At 53.0% G+C, this 15,735-nt stretch overlaps 1 protein-coding gene across 6 annotated transcripts in view; it reads left to right on the top strand.

Annotated features, from left to right (window-relative positions):
- Adcyap1r1 (ADCYAP receptor type I) overlaps positions 1–9,392 on the top strand; it is a 51,229-nt gene extending 41,837 nt beyond the window's left edge. For all 6 annotated transcript variants that reach the window (XM_048339520.1, XM_048339519.1, XM_048339517.1 and 3 more), the window contains 3 exons: positions 1,315–1,444; positions 3,381–3,422; positions 4,887–9,392. In XM_048339520.1, coding sequence (XP_048195477.1) covers positions 1,315–1,444; positions 3,381–3,422; positions 4,887–5,075 — 361 coding nt within the window. In that variant the 3' untranslated portion in view covers positions 5,076–9,392. The remainder of the gene's footprint in view (positions 1–1,314; positions 1,445–3,380; positions 3,423–4,886) is intronic.
- Positions 9,393–15,735: the final 6,343 nt, after the last annotated feature.

The raw sequence follows: 15,735 nt of genomic DNA, 5'->3' as shown, positions 1-15,735 counted from the left end.
CCTCCTTCCCTTTTCTGTCTCCTCCTCCTCCCTTCTGCCTTCTCTTTTCAGAAGCCAAGACACTGAGTTCCATGCCACCTGGGGCACACCATAGTGTGTCACAGACTCTGAGGATTTGATTTTTCTAGAAATCGAGAGCCCCACATTTATAGAATGTTCTCCCACAGGGAGGCTTGGTGGGAGAGGCACAGGGTGTAATTTCCCTTCATCAAATGGCCACCAGTGACCCATCGTCCACTGCCAAGGGCTAAGCTGTGCCAGCCATGGGTGAGACTGGTGGTTCAAAGGAGGCAGACCAGGCACAGCTGAGGGGCGATCTCAGCAGTGCAGGGCAGGGCACAGCCAGGGGGCAATGTCTACAGGGCCAGGCACAGTCGAGGGATGATGTCTGCAGTACAGGGCAGGGCACAGCCAAGAAGGGATGTCTGCAAAGCAGGACAGGGCAAGGCAGGACCATAGCTGAGAGGCAGTGTCTAGAGTGCAAGGCTGGACCATTCCAGAAGGCCCACAGGGAGTCAGTGGGCTAGGGCGGATGATGGCATCCTGCTCTGGAAGCGCAGGGAGCATTCGATCCCTGCAGAGCAGGCCTGGAAAGCACATTCTTCAAATGTTCTCACTGTGGTTTCTATGCTCTGAACCCTTAGAATAGGGTTGTACCCCAATCTTTTGGGGAATGTGAGAGACTGGCCTCTGTTGGCTTGGTGGGCTCCCTGGCCTGCCCCATTGCAGACCAAATGCCTTCTCTTCCTCTGACCAGGTTACTGGGCAGCAGCTATGTCCAGAGACAGTCCTGCCCAGAGCCCTTCCAAAGTCTGTCTCTGAGGCCCACCCTTATTCCCCTCCCCATCATCAGCACAGCCTATCATTGGCAGCCAGTGTCTCCAGCCAGCACTGGACTCAGAAAACCTCTGATTCTGGTTCTCAGGGGCAGAGCTCCTTTCCAGGATGAGAAGTTTGCCTGGCCTGGGAGACTCCAGCCCCATCCTGTGCTTTCTCTGCCTTCATTTCCCAGTGTGTTTTGCACACTGTCCATGGGGGCTTATAGATCCTGCATATGTTCGTAAGTGGCTCTGCAGGACACTGGTGGGGCTCTGCAGACTGGCCTTAGCACCAGAGTGCGTGAAGCCTTGCTCTGGTCAGTGACTTCTATGGTTCTTTGAAGCCTCTTGAACTGTACTGGGAGGGGTCACTGAGCAGATTTGGGAATGGGAACTAGGGGAGAGCCAGGGACTGGCACTGGGCTCTCTGCCCTCCATGTCTCTGGCCCTTAGCTCGAGCAGCCCCCCGAGCAGATGCCTTGCTTTCTCCTGACAGACGGCTGGCCCGGTCTACCCTGCTGCTCATCCCCTTGTTTGGAATACATTACACGGTCTTCGCCTTCTCTCCAGAGAATGTCAGCAAGAGAGAAAGACTTGTGTTTGAACTGGGCTTGGGTTCCTTTCAGGTAGGCACGATGCCCTGGAGGGCAGAGCTGACTGGGGCTGGGGCCTGGGGCCTGGGCTTGGGCCTGTAGCTGGTAGGGGAACCACATACACTGTGCCTGTGGGCTTCAGCACTTCTGTTCTGAAATGACTCCTAGGGCACAGATGCAATGGGGCAGCCCTGTCTGCTGCTCTAGGGAGACACTAATGTCAGGCCATCTCTGAGTTGGGATCCTGAGGTCTGTCTAAGGAGACATTATTTTCAGTTCATCGATGTTGGGGATTCAGTTTTGGCCTTGATGAGGGAAGGGGGATGAGAGCTCCCGAAACGCTGCCCTTCCACCAGCCCTGGGACAGTGTAAAAGCTAGCCACTCCCATCTTCCGGGTTCTGCCGGAAGAGAAGCAAAGCAGCCCTGCCTCTCGGCTCGGCCACATGGGCAATGGCGGAGGCCCGGTCCTTGGGGGGGCTGTGGTCTTCGCCCATAGAGGAAGTTCCATGACATCACCTGAGGGACAGTCCATCAGGCCAATCGTTAAGATCCAGTACCCCCTTTCCTTTGGGGGTATAAATTGTTGGCTCCTCCTTTGAATAAACCAGAACACCCCAGAGGCTTTCTCCATGACTCCCACGTGCCTGTGTCTTCCTTGGGCTGGCGGGCATGGGGTCTCACAACCACACTTGAACTGAGGCTACCTTGGGTCCCTGCTTCCGTGACTAATCCCTACTGGCCAGGGGGACGTGAGAGAGTGAGAAAGGATCCCATACGGAAGAGGCAGACAAGCCCAGGACCCCCTCCCACGTAGATGGGGGGGTAGAGCAAAGCCCAGCACATCATCATGTTTAGGGCCTGAGGCAGGCTCCTTGGGGTGACTGAGGTAGCAACTCTGCAGCGGCCTGGGATGATGGGTGGGGTTGTTTTGAGAGCCCTGGTGTCCACATCTTGGCTTTGGCCTGTTGGACTGTACCCCATGGGGGATGGAATTTGATTTTACCCCATTTGGGCTTCCTGGCTCAGAGGTCCAGCTTAGGGCCTGGTCACAGAGAGCTGAGGGAGCTAGACTGATGCATAGGCTAGCAGGTGAATGGTGATGGGATGAGGAGAGGGAGTTGAGTGAATGAATAATGGACAGAGATGGAGAGGAGGGGGTGGACAGAAGGGACTGAGCTGACAGAAGGGACAGCTCCTGAGCTGTCTTCCTGAGCCTCCTGTGTGAATGACCCATGCATCTGCCCCTATTTTTATTCAAGGCCATTTTACCTGGCACTTAGCTCAGTGAGCCCAGAGTTGTACAGGTGAAGTTCTGAGCCCTGAATCAGAACCCAAGTCTCTCACCTTTGTGCTTTTAGCCTGCCGGTTCCCCTGGGACTGAGGAAAGCCAGCTTAGGGCCAAGGGACTGTGGGGAGCAGGGCAGGGGCATTAGGAAAGTCTTAGTGCTGTGTCTGCTGTAGATGGAGAGTAGCTGAGTTTTTGCTGGGTGTCCATGCCCAATCCTTGCTTTGATACATACAGACATGTCTCATCAGGGAATGCTGAGGGGGGAGGGCTGAGAGGGAAGGGAAGAGGCTGAGGGCAATGCGGATGGACAAATACAATGCAGGTGTCTTGGTCCTGCGTGGTTCCCCTCTTCCCCCCAGAAGGAGCCTGGGCACTAGTTGAGAGTCTGTTCTGGGTGTGTAAGGTGGGCTTTCCACCAACAACAGGGAAGAGCTGGACTCTAAGAATAGGAAGGGTTGACTAAGGAGTTTGTGATGCAAGGCCTTGGGGCATCAGTGGGGGGCAGATCTACCTGGCTCCCTGGGTACACTCACTTGGGTGGGCAGATGTCCCCTATCCAGCCCAGGACCCCAGATCCTTGATATCCCCCTGTGGAGTTTTCTGCATCCAGGTGTCCCCCCATCCTCCCAGCATTGTGTGTGAACATGGCCTCTCAGATATGTGCTTTCCTCTCTCCCCAGGGCTTCGTGGTGGCTGTGCTCTACTGCTTCCTGAATGGGGAGGTAAGGAACTGGCACTCAGCAGGGAGGTGGGGTTCACGAGGGAGCAGCTGGGATGAGTGCTCTGTCTGCAGTCCTCTGCAAGGCTCCCTGCATGGGGGAGGGGAGGCTGGTTGCAGGGCTGCGAACACTGCCTGCCATGGGGCCCCTGGTCTTCGTCCTGGTGCGGATCTCTCCCTCTTTGCAACTGAGGCCCAACCTTCAGTCTTTCTGCTCACCAAAGGCATCTGCGTTGCTGGCACAGAGCTGCCCAGAACCCCTTTGCCATCGATCAGATGCTCAGTAAGGAGAGGAGTTGTCAGTAAGCAATGGCCAGGCCGGTGGTGGCTGGGGCTGGCCCAGGAGCCTGTGCTGACTAGGGTGGTTGTGCTGGGAGCTGCCCTCAGCAGACCAGCCTGTCTGGTCCAGACTTGCTGCTCTGAGGAAGAAGAGGTGGTGAAGACTTGAAACAGACCCCAGGGAGAGACTTGGAACCTTTCTAGAGTGCTCCATCGCCAGGGCAAGGGTGTGGGGTTTCTTCTCTGGCTTGTTGGAGCCCAGAGCAGAGGTGTGGGGAGTGGGGCAGGCGGGTTGGGCAGATGCTTGAGGAGTAGGCAGGGCTCTGCCCAGGGCTCCTATCTAACTGCATGGTCCTGACCCAGCAGACTTTCCCCCCGTTTTGTAATGGAGACTAGAATATTGGGCTCAGTGATCGCCAGCCTACAGCAAGGGTCAGATTAGGACAGAAAAGGAGAGATGGAGATGGCCTTGTGGAAGGTGGCTAGGAGAGTCTGGGTAGCTAGCTTGTCAGGGCCTGCAGAGGAGGTGGGAGGCACAAATGGAGAGGCTAGTGCTGCTACATCTGGCTGTGCAGTTTGCATACCGTGCACAGATAAATGGCAAGAGGAGTGTATGGATGTTGAGATTCCCCAGGCATGGCCTCACTTGTTGTGCCAGCAGCTGTGTGAGCCTGTGTTTGCCCAGGGGCAGATGACACCACTTAGTGGCTGTCAGCCCTGACTGCTGTTGGTGTCAGTTGGGAAGTTGCAGAGGCTGTGTCTGCCAGGAGGAGCTGATGTCACTGTTCATAGAGGCTGGACATCCGGGGTATGTAAACTTCCCCAGGTGGCTGTGAGAGGGCTGGGACCATCCTAGTGCTGGTGGTCAGCAAAGGCTGGGACCATCCCCATGCTGGTCAGCGGAGGCCAGGATCCTTGCCTTGACCCCTGTGCTCAAGGAAAATGCTTAGCAGGGCCCTGCCAACCCCAGGACTGCTCTCTGGAAGGCATGGGCAGGCAGCTCTCTAGAGACCTCCCCAGATTGTGTGAGGCAGGGCCACAGGCTGCCCTGGGGGAGCAAGAAGGGCTGCAGGTTGTGGGGGCAGTGGGAAGATCCCAGGCCAGGCAGGGGTTGAGGGTAGACCCAGGCCAGGGCAGGCCAGCAGTGGAGGAGGACATCTAGGAAATCACAGGAAGTTGCCCCTTGCAGGTGCAGGCGGAGATCAAGCGGAAATGGCGGAGCTGGAAGGTGAACCGCTACTTCACCATGGACTTCAAGCAGCGTCACCCATCTCTGGCCAGCAGCGGTGTGAATGGGGGCACCCAGCTCTCCATCCTGAGCAAGAGCAGCTCCCAGCTCCGCATGTCTGGTCTCCCTGCTGACAACCCAGCCACCTGAGTTTCCCCTCCTGAACCTCCCCTCTCCCTCTTCCTGCACAGGCTGGGGCTGTGGGAAGATGCCTGCACAGGCATGTGCCTCTTCCCCCTGCCCCCCCACCTTGGGCAGGTCCTGGATAGGAAGCTGGGCTCCTCCCCAAGGGGAAGAGGGTGGCCCTTTGTTTGGGTATAGGCCCCCATCGTGGTCCCCTGGGTCTTGATTTGACATGTAAATATTCCTCAAATTTGGGTAATTGCCCTAACCACCCCCTACCCCACATTCTTCTCACCTCTTCCCAGATCCAGCTCTGCTACTTCCTGCATCCTGGCCCACCTCAGTGGTGGCCTGACCCCAGGCATGGCCTTGTAAGCTGAGGCCTAGGCTGAAGAGAGCCCCTACTTTGGGGAGGTGGGCTGGTGCCCACCCCTGTCCCTCAGTGTGTGACGGGGGCCTTTCTCAGCCTGGGTTCAGCTCTTACCAGAGGTCCTGCTTGGACCCATTGGGCCCATTGTCCTTCAGTGCAGGCCGGCCCCAGGCCTCCTCATGTTCACCTGGGGTCTTGGCATCTAGATGCCCAGCTACGAGGTACCAGAATGTTGGGATAGCTCCAATTAGAAATTTCGGTTGGGGAGATAGGGCTGAGGGTCAGAAAAGTTCTGGTGCTTTTTTTGATCCAAGAAGAACTGAGAGCCAGAAATGCAATTGGGGTGGAGATGGAGAGGTTTGGGGACCCATGGCAGACCTTTCCCATCTCCATCATGTTCCAGACTCAAGTAGGGCTGGGATCCTTTGGTGGCTTCCTTGCTGTCCCTCTTGTCCCTGGTGGTGGCCCAGAGTAGCTGTTCCCACTTCCCCAGAGTCTCCAATTCCTCCTCATCCCCTCTTAAGTCAAAGCCATGACTAGGATGACCCAGCTGCCTTCCTGAGAGTCTGTGAATTTGAAGCACTGGTCATCTCCACATGCCCAAGGCCTGGGCCCAGGGCTTCCCCACCCTGCTGCCATGGACGGTGAAGAGTCCCAGACACATGGGCTCAAATACTGAACTCTGACATACATGCAAAGACTGCACTGTGTGCCATGGACGCTGGACCACTGCAGACAGCTGCCAGGGTGGTTGGGGGGGGGGCGGGGATGCCATGCCCAGCCACTGTTAGCAGAGGCTGTGGATGGATGGAATGCCCCCCACTGTCCATCCTGACCGCCCCCAACAATGGTAAATTGTATAGCCACAGCCTAAGAATTGAAAGTCAGGCCAGGCCAGGGTGGGGGAAGGTAGAGGAAGTTGTTGGAGAGCCAGAGGCTCATGTGTCCCCATTCATTTTGTGTGCACTCTTGGTCTTGTTCCTGTCTGTGGGTCATGTTCTATAATGCTTGAGGACTTTGGGCACAGGGACTGTTGCTTCACTGGGTTTCATAAAGGGACAGGGGGCAGTGCTTCTGTGGGATGTCTGAGTGGCTGGTGGGAGAAGGCACTCGCTCTCATTGTGTGATGAGTCCAGTGTTCTTGGCTGTCTAGGTAAGTTCCTGGGTTTTTGGCAAAGCTAAGAAAACTCTAGCCTTTCCCAGGCATGCTCAGTGATTTCTTCTGGCTGTGGGTGTTGGGTGTGCAGTGGCCTTTGCCCTGCCTCTGACCCCAAGATCACCTCACTTGCTCTGGAGATCAGAAGTATCAGTCAAGGAAGTGTCTGCTGTCACCTTGATATCAGACACTGCTAGGGGACCTGAGATGTTTGGAAGGGGCCATGGCCTGGATTCAGAAACCCGAGATCTGCCCTAGATGGGCTCAGACTGCTGGGACTATGCACACAAGGCTCCTTGTTCTGGGCCTCAGTTTCCCCATTTGTGAAATAATGTGGCCTCTAATGCTTCTCCAGGCTCTGTACTTTAGTAACTTTCCAGTTAAAAACTTAGGCAGGTAAAATGACAAGTGCACTCCTGTGTGTATCATGTAAGATTGTGTGCGTGTGTGTGTGTATGTCTGTGTGTGTGTCTCTGTGTGTCTGTTTATCTGTGTAACCGCGGGAGGATGCTGTTTATTTTCCCTTTCTTAGAAACCAAACTCCTTTCATGCATTTGGCCAACCACAGTGGAAGTTGTTTGAGCAGAGGAAAAGCCAAGGCCGCGGGACCTTAGGCATAGCACACAGACCCAGCCCTCTACCTTTGGTGGGGTCAGGTGCTCTGACTGCATGGCACCCCAGATCCAAGAAGTATTCTCTAGGGTGTGGACCCTGTTATTTGTAGTCACCCGGCCAGAAGAAGAAACAGTGACTTTCAGACCCATCATCATGAATGAGTAAAATCAAAATCCACCTGAACCCCACATTTGGCACTGTTCCCTGTGTTTGGGCCTGTGGCCTCCCAGAGGTTCCAGGATCCTGTGGTTTTCTGTCTAAATGAATTTGTGCCAACCTGATATATTTGGACTGGTCCAAGAGGTTCTGGCTTTAGGTCACAGGCAGTGGGTGCACAGCACAAAGCCTGGTGAAGCCCTTTCCTCTGGCCTCTTTTCAGTTCTGTAGAAGGGGCTAGGACTGAGTGCTTTGCATAGTCTGGGGCACCCCTGGGTTCTGTCTAACACCAGTCATTGGCCCCAGGGCGATTGAAGGAAGCACAGGGACAAGAAGGTGAGGAAGTCCTGCTTTGGGAAGAGGGCTTGGGGGAGGTGAGATCTAGGTGTGGGACCCTTGGCTTGGAGGACTAGTCCTGGGATGGAGCTCTTGTTCTGTGCCATCTAAGAGGCTGAATTCCATCCAAACCAGGTCTTCTTGAGAGGAGGACATCTCTTGTCCCCTGTCATGAATGTGCATCCATGGGACAGGCTGAGCAGGCCCAGGAGAAGGTATCTAGACCTGCAGAATATGGAGTAACAATTAGGAAAGCCAGGGGGCCAGAGGGTTGTGGGGTGCTGCAGCTTTCCATGGCCACCTGCACTGTGAGTTCAGGACTCTCATATGCTTCATGCAAGACCCCATTTTCTGTTTCAGTGGGAAGCCGATGAGGGGCCCTCTGATTCCCCTTGAACCCGGTCATTTCTGTCCTGGGTTCTGTGGGGATCAAGGTCGGAGCTCCCACACACCCAAAACTAGAAACACCTGCATCCATCACCACTCACTTGGTCTCAATGGCTTGATCTACCCTTCTCCTGAAAAAGAGCCGGAGAGATCCTCTTCTTAGTTTTTTGAGGACCATGTTCCCTTCAGGGCCCTCCAGAAAGGAGAGAGGGAGGACTTTGCCACCATCCTCTTCCTCTTGGGACCAGGAATCAGAGGGAGCAGATAATGGGGCATCTCAGCAGTGCCACTGACCTGCTGGACCTTGATTTGGTCCCTGGCTATCACAAGGTACTAGTGCTTGGAGGAGCTTGGAGGTCTGCAGGTCAAACCTCCAGTGGGTGGTAAGGCCACAGTGAAAGCCATGCACACACCTGGATGAAGAAATGGCCCCAGCTATGTGTGCAATCCTGTGAGTGGGCCAGAATGTGACTCTCACGCAGCCTTTTGGTGACAAGCTACCTTGTGCAGGACAGAGGACCTGGCTATAGAAAACTGCCCAGCCTTTGGGCTCCAGGAGCAGCAGGAGTCAGCTAAGCATGGGGATGGCTGCTCTAACCTGGTTTCTTCCATGCTTCTGGGCCCTGGGCTTTCCCTCTGCCTCTGAGACATGAGGAGGCCATGAGAGCCCTAAGCCAGGGCTGGGGTGGGAAGGGGAGATGCCTGTGTGCATGAAGGATCTTTGGAGATGACACAGATCAGGAGCCATTCCCAAGAAGGACCCCCAAAGAACTGGCTGGCTGTTTCCTGCTTTGAGCCTTCCTGGGTGGACTTCCACTCCATTTGAATAACCACCAGCACTGAGAATGTGGAGGAGGCCCGAGGGCTCTGGTGGGCACAGAGGGCCAGGTTTGCCCTCATCATCTGACTCAGTTTGCTCTTGAGCATGGGGAGGGGAGAATTCTATGTGCTTGCTGTGAGCATGTCTGTGATGCCATCTGTAATCCTTCAAGGACTTGATGTACTCATCTTCCCCCTGCCCCCACTTGTTCCTGAACTGCAGGTCCTGGGGTGTGCCTGCACTCAGTCATGTGTCTTGTCTTATGTCTATCTTCTGTAGCTTTGTGCTGCCAGGGCTGGAGTGGTGCAGCCCCTGGCATCCCAGATGTGGCTCCAGGCTCTCATCAGAGCTGGGCCACCCTGGGTTCCACCTCCCACCAGAGAGAGAAACCCCACACACTGTAGAACTACGCTGCCTCCATTAATGCTGTGCTTACAACCTTGTCTGGGATTTTAAGGATGTCAACCTGCTGTAGACAGCTCAATAAATGTCTCCTCATTTTTACTGGTGGTTGTAAATGGGTGGAGGTAGAGGGCAGGGAACAGAAGACACCGAAACCCTATCATCACAGAACAACCCCATCTACAAGGCCCTGTGGTCTTGCGATTCCAAAGCAGAGGTATTCAAATGGGTTTGAATGAACTGAGCAGACTTGGAAGAGTGAAGGCAAAGTCTGGCTCTCAAAGATCTCCCTTTCACTTATGTGGAGCTAGGTTTATTGGGAGATTTGGGGTTCTGGAAATGTAAGCAGCTTGTTGAGTAATCTGTGGTTCTTGATGCGCCACAGTCTTGCCTGCTGGGAGCCTTTCGTCCCAGGAAGACACAACACACCTTGGCTGTCAGAGCTCCAGCCCCTCACCCAGTGGATAGTCAGGGCCATCAGATCAGCCTGGACACCACAATTGCCACCACCTCTGAAGCCCTGGCTTTTGGGACTTACTTAGGATAGGCCCCAAGCAGAAATTAACCTGCTGGATTCTCCCACAGACAACTTACCTAGTGTTTGTGCAAATATTATTTTCATTGATGTGACCAAAATGAATTTAAATTTCATTCCTAGAGGTCACACACATAATATTTGAGAGAGGGGGAATCAGTGGGAACTGGACAGAGAAGGTGAATTTGTTCCAAGTCCACTGTGAAGGTACAGAAATACAATGAAAGATCTTCAGGTTACAGATGGATGCTAACTCAAAACTGAAAAAAGAATGCTCTCCTGCAAGAAACAAGGCCGAAGAGCCAAAAGTAAGTTGAAAGTCTTGAATTCACACCAAACTGGACTTCTTTAGCAATAGCCAAGATTGATTTACTTAGTGCATTTGGGTTAGATCCTATGTCAGCATCCATTCTCCTCTTTTATCTATCTTTTATCCCAACCTCCTCCTCAAGCCCCCTGCTTTCATCAGATTTTTGTTTCTGACAAAATACTGGAGGGAAACAAAAGGAGGAAAGGTTATTGTGGCTCACAGAGGCTTCAGTCCTTGGCTGCTTGACCTCTTTGGGGTGGGCTTGTATTGAGCTGAGTTGTAACTTCAAGCCTGTGGGAGAAAAGCTGCTTATTTCAAGGGGCTAGGAAGTAGAGAACAGGGAAATGATGCCTTAGGGTTAGGAAGCAAAGGGTTCACAAGGAAGTCAGCTGACAGCTGTTTAGTCTCCACTAATAACTAGGTCTGAACTTCTTAGGCTATCAGAGTTGATCCAGGAACCCAGGCCTAAGAACCCCAATCCTCTTGAATCTCTGAATCCTTGAATTATCTCAGAATCAGGATCAGTTTTAGTAGGTGTAGCAGAAAAACTCCAATAAAAAGTGCTTTAAGAAGATGTGGAGGTATAATCTATATTCAGAAGAGGATGGTGAGTTTGAGAACAGCTTGGGCTAGATATAAAGACATTCATTCAAAACAATCTACCATGGCCAGCAACAACAACCGCCCTCACCAGAGCTCACTATCTCATTAAATTCAGAGGCAGACAACTGTGTCTTCGAGGTCTCTCCAGGGACTCTAGTCTCTTTCTACCCCTCTGTCCTTAGCAGGCAGGTACCAGTCCTTGCTAAGATCCATCTCATGGTCAACAATGGCTCTTGGAGTACTGGAAGGCTCCAGATTCAGAGCGAAGTGTGAGAAAGCATCCAGCATCTCTTCATGCTTCCTTTTGCTCCATTTCACTGGCTGATGTCCACCCTCCCTGCAAAAGGCCCTATCACACAGCTCAATGACACTGGGGAGAGATCTGCTGACCAACAATGGTCTGTGTCATTCTCTTGATTTCCCAATTCTTTTGGTAGTCTCATGGTCACAGGGCTTGTCCCACACTCATGACAAAGCTGTGTGCACATCCTGCTTTGTTAAGAGCAAACTTGGGTGCAGTTTTCAAGCTGTACCCCACACTGACACTGAAAGTTTCCTTGATTACATTTGGGAGGTCCGGTTACCCCATGCACTGAGGCTTGGCCTGGCTTCAGTGGGCGGGGATGGTTTGCCTCATGTCTGGCTTCCTCCATCCTTTGGGCTCCCTCTCATAGCTGCATCTCTCTCTCTCTCTCTCTCTCTCTCTCTCTCTCTCTCTCTCCTCTCCTCTCCTCTCCTCTCTTCTTTCTCTCTCAGTGTATGTTAATTGTACATCGACACGCGTAGACAGCTCTTTAGTTAGATTGACCCCCTCTATCGCTCTCACTCTTCCTCATTTTCTGTCTCTGCTATCTTTAAACAGTTTTTAGAATTCAGTGCCCTGGGAACTTGGACACTAATATATTTTTAGTTAGGGGGTCCTCAGAGACAGTTCTTTGGTGGAGGGAGCGAACAAGGGCTATGGTTATGCATTCATGATGGCAGTTTCCTCAGGTGAACTCTGCAGAATGCTGAGCCTCTGCCTTGGCGTGGCTGCCCCCTGGTGGGCAGAGCAGGGCAGTGGCTCTGCTGTGAATAGAGACAGCTCCTAGATTCCCTTTGGACTCAAGATTATTAATTCCTCTGGCAAACCATCACCAAATGCTCTTCGAACTCTTTCTAGATCAGGGAGCAATCCTTGGCAGAGAGCAGCCTGGCCCAGAGTCCAGGAGTGATCTTCAGGTTGCTCAGGCTTGTCCTGTAATCACTCCGAAGAGGTGTCCATGAGAAGAACTGTAGCCATGTTAGTCTTTTAAGAAGGAGGACAGTGGGTCCCATTCAGCCGCTTTTCATTGAGCATTCACTCCTCATTGAACAACCCTTGCATGCGAATCATTTGCTAAAAACTGTGCTCAGGCTGGTGCTAGGGAACCCCCCCCCCCCCACCTCACTGTCATGGGTTCCATTCTGCTGGGGAGAGTCAGCTGATAATGTGATTCTAGGGAGATGGTTTAGACTGGGCAGCTGGAGAGACCCTGGAACAGAGGAATGTCAGCATCTGAGCTTCCCATATGGATGACATCTCTGCAAATACTGTGGCAAGATAATGTCAGGTGGAGGAGCCACCAGAGGCAAAGGCACTGGAGTGCGAAGTGAGCATGGATGGATGGTATAGGCATTTCCTCAGGCGATCCTAGCCAGTTGCTACAAGCCACATAGTTTAAGACAACTCACTTTCATTCTTCTGTGGTTATGCAGGCCAGAAGTCTGTGGTCAGGGTGCTATGAGCTCCTGCCCTCTCTCAGTGCTCCAGAGGGAGAATGGTGAATTCTTTCCTGTCTTCACTCTCCAATCAACCCCAACCTGCCAAGGAGTCAAGGGCCTATTTCAAAGCATGAATGAGTTAGCTAATAGTCCTATGATCAATCGGCCATAGCACTCTTTGAAGCCAGAGGACCTGAAACTATCATCATGTGGTTCCCACATAGTTGTCTCACAAGTGGGGATTGGGGAAGGTCTGGCTTTAGTGGGCTCACCTTCCATGACAAGGAGTCTTTGTTCTGGCCCCAGGGCTTTCTCTTGGATGACCCTCTTAGCCCCCCTCCTCTCTTTTCCATGTTCAGATTGCTCCCCACCCCACCCCCATGGTCTTCTAAGTACTTCCTGGACTTTGCCCAAGGTCCCTCCTCATCTCTGCTGCTCACTTGGACTCGGGTGCAGCTTCGTGGTGAGGATTTTCTTGAGCTGGCGCCTGTAGTTACCTGGGAGTCACTGTGGCATTTTCTTAGACCTGGTACTCTCTCCATGGGCAAAAGCATCCATTACATCTCATGGCCTCTGTGGATCCACCTGACCCTTCATGTCCAGGCCTGGCATGAAATTGGCACTGGCAAGGCTCCTGCTGTAAGCACCATGGAGAGAGGCATGTGCTGGGGTCCAGCACCACAGACAGTTCCAAGATGGGCCCAATGAAATCCACTGGCATTCTAAAAAGACTGATATTCCTGAGGCTCTTCTTTGTTTACAATAAATATGTGACATGCAACAAAATCCGTCTCAGAGACTGACACCCAGGTGGCCCAAGGACTCAGTCTTATGTTGCTTTACCCACACCACCTGTCCTGGCACAAAAGGGTGTAATGCTAGGGCATCCTTGGGCAACTCCTCGTGAGCAGCCCTGATCTGGGAGTAAAGTTCCTTTTGGACTTTCTGCAGGGCCTGCAAGGACTGTATCAAATGTTGGTTAGACAATTCAGCTATTTCTTCAGAATCAAGCTTAGGGCATAAGGGAGGAGGTCTCCTGAACAATATCTCATAAGGTATGATACCCATAAAGTATGGTGTACAGCATACTCGCAGAAGGGCAAATGGTAGGAGAGCTGTCCATTTTTCACCAGTCTCAAGGGATAATTTGGTTAAGGTCTCTTTTAGAGTCCTATTTATCCTCTCTGTCTGACCTGAACTTTGGGGGTGATAGGCCCCCAACTAACAGAGATGGATACAATTCCATGCCCAACTCAGCTACACTTTCCTTAGAACAAGTCGTTCCAGGTGGATTCAGAGCCCATTGTGATAGTTCTCATTTTCCCTCCCTGCTTCTTTTCAGCAGCTAGCAGGAACCCACCATTACTGTTCTTGTATCTGAAGGTTTCCTAGTTCAGTGCACTATGGGGACATCTTGAGCTGGGGAATGATATGTTCTTTGTTAAGATGTCTTTGACTGTCAGGTGGGGATGGGTTGGGCTCCCAGGGGTACAGGCCAGACAATGACCTCAGAGTGAAGCTGTGGCCACAAGGGACTGGATTTGTGGTACCTAGAGTCAGGGCCAGGTGAAGCTGGTGAAGGAAATAATATGGCCAAGCCCAGGTAGGGAAGTTTTCTAGTAGAGGGGCTGGAGGACTGGCAGGGCAGAGAGAGTCCTGTCTCAGCCCAGAAGTGTCACCTTGCAGCAGGTCAAGCAGGGACAGAGGAGGCTGTTTCTTGTCTATCAAATATAAATCTCATTCTAGAACACAGAAAGGTTGAGGGAAACATCCCTACCCTTCCCCAACACTTGGCACCAAAGTGGGTGGGGTCTGAGCACTTGTATGGAATTGAGTCTGAAGGTCACATAATTTGTGGATGCCTTCGGTGTGGGTCTGCCCACCAGCTGTGGATGCATTTGGCGTGGAACTTGCCCCCTATGGCTGCAGGAATGTGGTGCTCAGGAAGCAGCTGGGTCCTCTGGGTCCTGGTACAGATGCGTGTTTTCACAGGAGCTGTTCAGCAAACCGTGGATGTCTGCTTTCTTTTCCAATGCCCAGCTGCTCCTCTGCTGCCCAACCCCATATTGGTCTGTCCTGGCCTCCTGTCTGCAGCTGGCTGAGCTTCCCTGGTCTCTGAATGGCAGTTCTAATGCTTGCCTCACAAGGAGGTGTGTCCTGAGAAGGTAGGGTTCTGTGTGACGGAAGCCAGTGGACAGCAGCACCCTGGGTCACTGATGGAGGAGGGTGGGTAATGACAGAAAGGCTACGTGAGCTCTATGGATGAGGAGCTGGCTGGGGACCCAAAGCTGCTGCTGGCTTTTGAAGGCTGGGACAGCAGTCAGCTGAGTTCCAAGTTGTCCCTGGCCAGGCTGGATGGCGGCCTTCAGTCCTGTAGGGCTGAGTGGACCCTCACAGAGCCTGGCCTCATCCTTGGCTCCCCAAGGTGACTGTGCAACAGAGGGCTGCTGGGACCAGAGTGATTATTTTTTATTTAATTTAGCTACTAAGAACAGGTCCCACCCACCACATTTAGGAGCCGTGTTCCTCTCTCGGCAAACAAAATTCAAGCCTCCTCTGGCTTTCTCCAGGGCTGAGACCCAGGCTGCAGTTGGCCAGAGTAAAAGGGCATGGCCACCTGGGGCAGGCTTTCTGGAGTCTCTGCCTCCAGGGTCTGCAATGACCAGCCCCAGGGCTGGCAGAGACCACAGCAGTCCTCCCAGAAGCCCAGCCCTCATCAGCCCTGGAGGAAGAAGAGGCCAATGTAGAAAGCCTCCACCTGGAGGGGGGCGGGGAGAGAGAGCAAGAGCACAAAAACACTGTCATTTTCCTGACCTATGTGCTTCTAGCAAAGAAATTTCTGGACAGAAGCTCCTCCACCAAAGAAAGACCTGGGGAGAAGCCAAGGCCGAGATAGACTGACTTTTCTGCCCTTTAGCACCTGTGTGAGGGTGCCCTCTGTGGCCCAGGCAACAGCCATACAGCAATGAGGGTCCTCACCTGGGTCTCTTGACCCTCACACCCAGTCTTGGGGACAGGTCTGCATGGTTCTGCTCCTGCCTGAGGCCAGTGCAGTGCTGAGTTTCCTGGGGACACCAGAGGCTGGCAGGGCAGGAAACAAACCCAGAGGCACACAGGGGCTGCCGAGGCAGTATGGTCTCTGAAAGAGGCCTGGTGAGAGAGCTATGTCACCAACAGCTAGTCCAATAGCTAGGCAGAGGAACACAGGTCAGATCTAACTGCAGTCGTTAACCTGAAGGGCAAGAAGGCCAGAT

The sequence above is a fragment of the Perognathus longimembris genome, chromosome 2, assembly GCF_023159225.1.
Source record: "Perognathus longimembris pacificus isolate PPM17 chromosome 2, ASM2315922v1, whole genome shotgun sequence".
NCBI classification, from domain to species: domain Eukaryota; kingdom Metazoa; phylum Chordata; class Mammalia; order Rodentia; family Heteromyidae; genus Perognathus; species Perognathus longimembris.
This window is presented reverse-complemented; position numbering and strand designations above follow the sequence as displayed.